This window comes from Berghia stephanieae, chromosome 4, assembly GCF_034508935.2.
Source record: "Berghia stephanieae isolate SIO BIC M18660-M18661 chromosome 4, UCSD_Bste_1.3, whole genome shotgun sequence".
Taxonomy (NCBI): domain Eukaryota; kingdom Metazoa; phylum Mollusca; class Gastropoda; order Nudibranchia; family Aeolidiidae; genus Berghia; species Berghia stephanieae.
The window spans coordinates 93,748,768-93,754,287 of record NC_088363.1 but is presented as its reverse complement, the minus strand read 5'-3'; the positions used below and the strand labels follow the sequence as shown (position 1 = coordinate 93,754,287).

Sequence of the window (5,520 nt, the reverse complement as noted above, 5' to 3'; positions counted from 1 at the left end):
AAAAAGGTCTTAAACACTGCACGCATGCGATTTTAAGTAAATTTTGACAAAAACATATCAGCTCTATCAAAAGTACAGATTGAGATAAATACAGGACTAAAACCACTCTAAATAACAATTTAAAAATCTCAAGAACCATCTTAAAAAACGGTTTAAGGCAATTCATAAGACATGTTTTAACTGCGATTTTCTAAGATATTATGAGGCCAATTTTTTCTACACTACGGACAATGTATTGCAACATGTCTCCATGGATTGCTTTAAACCATTTTAAAAATTGACTCAAAATACATGTGATTGATATAATATTCAAATTCAAGACATTAGAAACCAATTGGGTCATGGATAAAAACTAAATGATGACGTCATTTGCGAACACTCCCAGGTGTGATTTTCATACATGAATTAATTTCCTATAACTGTCATCTGCATTTTTTGCGGCCGCAAATCAGGGCGATCCGCAAATTTCCCAAAATTGGCAAATCGTGGCAAATTTTGGGAAAATTGGCAAATCGCGTGGCAAATTTTGGGGGAAAAAAAGAAGCGAAAACAAAATAACGAAAAAAAAAGGTGCGAAACTTGAGAAATGTTGCAGCTTTGCCTAGCCCCAAACCAAGGGAAGCTATTCTCTACGGATAATGGTCTCGTGCTCGCAGTGTATCTGCATACACTGCAATTCCCAATTTTTGTGACATTCCTCAGCATGAGTTCACGAGGTATATTGAGAAACTGGGGCCCAGTGCTGTGAGAGAGTCTGATACTGGAATTATAGATCTGACCCTATTTTGGAAGTCTGTGGCAGATTATGTTCTAGCTCTCGCTGCATTGGCGTCCCGGTATGCCTTCTCAACATGCTCGTCAGCTGATGCTGAGTAAAGCTTTTCTCTTTACAATCTTGTCTTGTCTTTTTTTTTTTTTTTTGTTTGTTTGTTGCTTTAGGTCTCTTCCAACACAATTGAGGTTATATGAGAGACCTCTGAAACAAAAAAACAAGCAATCTAACAAAAATAGTACAAATGTTAATCAAAATCATAACCTAAAGATATAAGCTAAATTATAAATAACCAAGAACAAACAGGCAGAAGATTTACAGACAAAAAAATATCCCCTGTCAAAAATACAATCACAAACCAAAGAAGCAGGATAGGCTAGTAAAGAGAAGAAGAAACGACATCACTATCGGATCGTACACCCATGCGAACATCATAGGTATATGATTCAAGGGTGATGCTCCCATCCAACCACCCGCTGTCTTGTCTTCCAGAAGGCGTAGACTCACAGAAAACAACATCAAAGGACTAGTTTTCCTTTACTACAATAAGTTTATCGATGCCTCTTTTTTTGAGTAGTAAAAGAAAACTAGGCCTTTGATGAGTCTGACTGAAAGTGTACGTTTGTGTGTGTGTGTGTGTGTGTGTGTGTGTGATTTTCTGAAAGTTTGGGCGCATAAATCACTTTACATTGTGTAAATCAATAAATGTAGCCTCCTTAAATGTAATAAATTGTCTTTTATATATATATTTTTTTTCTGTATCGCATGTTAATTTTTACTGAAAGGCTTAGTTCTCCTCGGCAAATTTTGGTCTTTTTGGCAAATTTCTTGGCAAATTTTGGGGGGTTTTTTGGCAAATTTTAGGTCCCAATTTGGCAAAAAATGCAGATGACAGCTATAATATCAAAACATATAAAAAGAATAATTTAATTATAAGTAGTGTCATAATTAATATGCCTCATCTTAAATTTCATGTATTCAATTTTTAGGGTATTTTGTTCAACAATGGAGTTGGTTTTTTTTTATAATGGAGTTGTTCCGACTGCAGCCATTGATCCATTAATGGATTGTCAGTGATCTGTCATCTCCTCTTGGGGCCAGCTTGCCGTAATCTTTGGCTGATGCCATCTGAGGCATTCCACTCCTCTGGTGTATGGGGAAGAGTTTCTGTTGTCTCCTCTTGAAAGTGATTTGGCAAATCATCTACTACAACTACTGACTCCACCACAGAGCAATCAACAAAACTGATTTCATTAATCTCATTCATATCCATCTGTCTGGCTAGTGTTGAAGCTGTGGAGGAAAAATAATATTTAGAACATCTTTTTCACTGCATTGAAACAAAACAACATTTATATCTGTGAATTATGAAACTGGCCACATTATGAAATCAAGTGGTGCTGAAATCAAAAACGTCATTTCATTTTGAAACTTCTCTGATCCCACATTGTCGTCAGGTCAAAGTCAGAATTTGGAATGATAAAAACTTTTACACAATGTTATCTCCTTAAGCAACATGAAATGCTGGCCATTTAATTAAGATGATTTTAGAACTACATCCCACTTTTTAAACAAAATCCTTATAAACTGTTCGTCAGTGCTTAAAAGTGTTAATATGAATATATTTGAGAAGACGATGGACTCAGCAACAGTATACATTTTTGTTTTATTTCCTTGTAAATCATCTTTTTGTTTGAGTATTTTTCTCTAAGGGGGAACCAGTATTTTTTTTTACATATGTAATATGTGATAAGTAAGCATTTGAGTGTGTTCCTCTTAATGGGGACCTGTGCTTGTGCCTGGATGACACTTTTAGGTGACTTCAAACTAAGTACACCGATGGCATGCTTTTGGAATCTACATCCATTCCATATAAGAACCATTCCCTTTTTGTTTTACTTATTAGTGCTTTGAATTGTTAATCTAGAATTGCTTGACTATCCATTTGCATCCTTTTTACTGGTGCTGAAATGACCTAAATATGTCGCAAGCAATTTAAAACAGAAGAGAATTTATAATTCTAGAACATTTTGCTATCCCAATTTCTTCCTTTTTACTGGCACTGATATGACCTTAATGTGTTGCAAGCGCCGTAAAACCATTAAAAACAAACAAATAAAGAATGTTGATTAAACAAAATCACACAAACACACTTATGTTATACTTCGTGGTCCCACTGTCACTTCAATGTCCCCCATTTTGACCAACTTGTTACCCGTGATAGTCCTTTCAGTACTGTTGTCAATGTTAAATACACTGTTAGTGGCTATGTGGTCTTGTGGTATGACACTCGCTTTCGAATCGGAAGGTCCTGGCCCTGAGCCTCGCTCGGCGCATAGTTGAGTCCTTGGAAAAGACTCTTTACTCACATTCTCTCACCGTACTCAGGTGTAAAATGAGTACCTGACCGTTAACAGTGCTGTCTCTGTCCGAAAAATTGTAATATCGCCTAACAGACGTCATGTCCTGTTCTAAATGTTGCTGTTGGTCATGGACCCCTTGTAAAGCGCTTTGAGCACGTTAAAAAAAAATTTTCTTTAGTCTTTCGGGTGAAATTCTATTAATAATTTAATGACTTTGTAGCAAAAGAATTATGCTTACTGATTATGGTGTAATCTCCAAGATTACAGTCAGATATGTCAATAATATTTCTGGCTGGACTGGGATTCGGAACAAAACTCTCAGTGCTCATAACTGTAAAGAAAATTGTTGATAAATTTGAATTAATGAAGTATAGAATTCACAAGTTGCATTTAAGTCCAGATTACCCATTACAAACTTAATGAGAAGGAACACAGTGGTCTTTTTTTTTAAAAGGTGAATTGTTATGAAATTATAATGATTTTAATTCTATTTATATCAATTTTAATATGATACGATATCAATTGATTTTAATGTAAAATTTGCATCATATAATTACGGGTCTCTGGCTCTTTTTTTTTTTAACCATGAAATGCATCCAAGTGTAATCTTATCTTCTGATCTTGAGACCCATGAATCCCAGAAATAACAAATCTGCTGGGAATAGAACCCATGACACTTTGATTCATATGCAAGCATGATAACTCGCTGTGCCATTGGCTTGCCCTAAATAAAACACTAAATGAAACAATATAAATCTTTACAGGACCCAATTCCAAAGTGGAATTTCAATACAATGTTGCGTGATGCCACTTTGACGATTTGTGATAAAAAAATACATGGCAATCCCTTATGACACAAAAGCTTTTGCTCCATCATTTATTTCAAATTTGAAATATTCATATAATTTTGTCAGCTACTTCAGGATTGATGGTGTAAAGTAAATTTCAAGATTTTAACTACCATTGAATTATTAAATGTGAATACTCTTGTTTTGATACTTGACTTCAGTCTTCATTTATTGTTTTAATGTTTTTAAAATTGATAAAAAATCAAGAGGAAACGTGTCCCACAGGCAGTTGTTAGATATGCAATAGAGGTGATATACTTTTGAGACTTAACTACCAAAAGAGGATAGTTATGTTAGAGAAAAATATTGTTCAATGAATCTGTGCATAGGCAATTGTAAGGATGAGTCAATATTAGACGATCACAAAAGATGCATGCAAACATAGTACAAATTACTTGTTTAAAATATTGTAAGGTGTACTATCTTTATTCATGTCAGGCAGCCCCAGAGACCAGCGATCACATCGTCCTCCACTGTCCAGTCACTAAACTTGAAGGTGGCTATGAAACCGTCCTTAGTGCGGAGGAAGACTTTAGAAGCTGAGTTGACGAAATAAATTTGGAGGTGTAGCCATATGCTACTACTACTACTTTATTCATGGAATGCCTAGATGACAGCCTTTTACATTTGTATACAGAACAATGTATGGAACTATTATAATTGCAGAAATTTACCTTGAATACCATCAACAATGGTACTACACTCGCCAATAATGACGAGTACCGGTACTTGTTCAGTAAAGATTGAAGAGGGTCCTGGTTTCCCCCTCCAGTCTGCTTTACAGAATCAACATGACTTTGGACTATTCTTTTCTTGTCCTTGAATTTTTTTTTAGCTCCATCACCGAATGGTTTTTGAGAATTCTGCATTGATTCTCAATCTGATCTTTTCCCCGACCTGAAAATGCAAAAGGAGAAAAAAATATGTAAATCAACGATTATGTAATGAGATTGTTGAGGACATTCATTTTGCACTGGAATCAGTTCTATTGATTGCTTTTTGTTGCCATAAAATCTTTATTTATTATTTTGGTTGTAGCAAACTTTACTCGTATAATTAGTCTGCATCCTTTAAATTATTTGCATAAAAAATGTCATGCTTTCGAGTGTAGATTATTATCAGTCATACCTCTTAAATTGGCATTTTATCATTAAATATTTGTAGGGTCTGACTGGAGAGGGTGAAGATTTATTTCTTGCTTATCAAATGTACTAGGGTAGGTCGCCCTAAATCTGTATGCTTTTCTATACCTCAAATTCCAACAGCTCTAACTGCAGATTGGTTAAACTAAACTCTCAACTGTTTGAGAAACTCAATTATTTGACATCTTTTGTTAGTTTGATGTAAATACATATGAGGTATTATCAGTTAACCTTGCTTAAAAACCGAAAATAGATACCAAACCCCCTCACTCCAAATATGTATGCTCACGCCCCAAACCCGTAAACGGCTTGCCCTAAACCAGAACAGTATTAAATTAGTCTACTAATGTTTCAAAATTTCATAATTTTTTTTTAAATATGATAATGTTGTGGTA

General features: G+C 34.9%; 1 protein-coding gene across 2 annotated transcripts; it reads right to left on the bottom strand.

The window, feature by feature from the left end:
- Window positions 1-14: 14 nt before the first annotated feature.
- LOC144971596 (uncharacterized) lies at window positions 15-5,034 on the bottom strand. 2 transcript variants are annotated; one of them, XM_078912661.1, is made up of 3 exons: window positions 4,658-5,034; window positions 3,374-3,466; window positions 15-2,065 (listed from the first exon to the last, which is right to left on the bottom strand). In XM_078912661.1, exons 2-3 carry the CDS (start codon window positions 3,462-3,464, stop codon window positions 1,854-1,856), a joined length of 303 nt encoding a protein of 100 aa, XP_078768787.1. In that variant the 5' UTR covers window positions 3,465-3,466; window positions 4,658-5,034; the 3' UTR covers window positions 15-1,853. The 2 variants fall into 2 exon arrangements, with proteins under 2 accessions (XP_078768787.1, XP_078768788.1); XM_078912662.1 differs by lacking the exon at window positions 4,658-5,034 and having other exon boundaries at window positions 3,374-3,514.
- Between the last annotated feature and the right edge of the window lie 486 nt (window positions 5,035-5,520).

Excerpts from the sequence above, each read along its gene's own strand:
- LOC144971596 (XM_078912661.1), bottom strand. The coding sequence starts at position 3,464 with ATGAGCACTGAGAGTTTTGTTCCGAATCCCAGTCCAGCCAGAAATATT. Across the intron at positions 2,066-3,373 it reads TGGAGATTACACCATAATCA|CTTCAACACTAGCCAGACAG; the intron begins GTAAGCATAATT and ends TTTCCTCCACAG.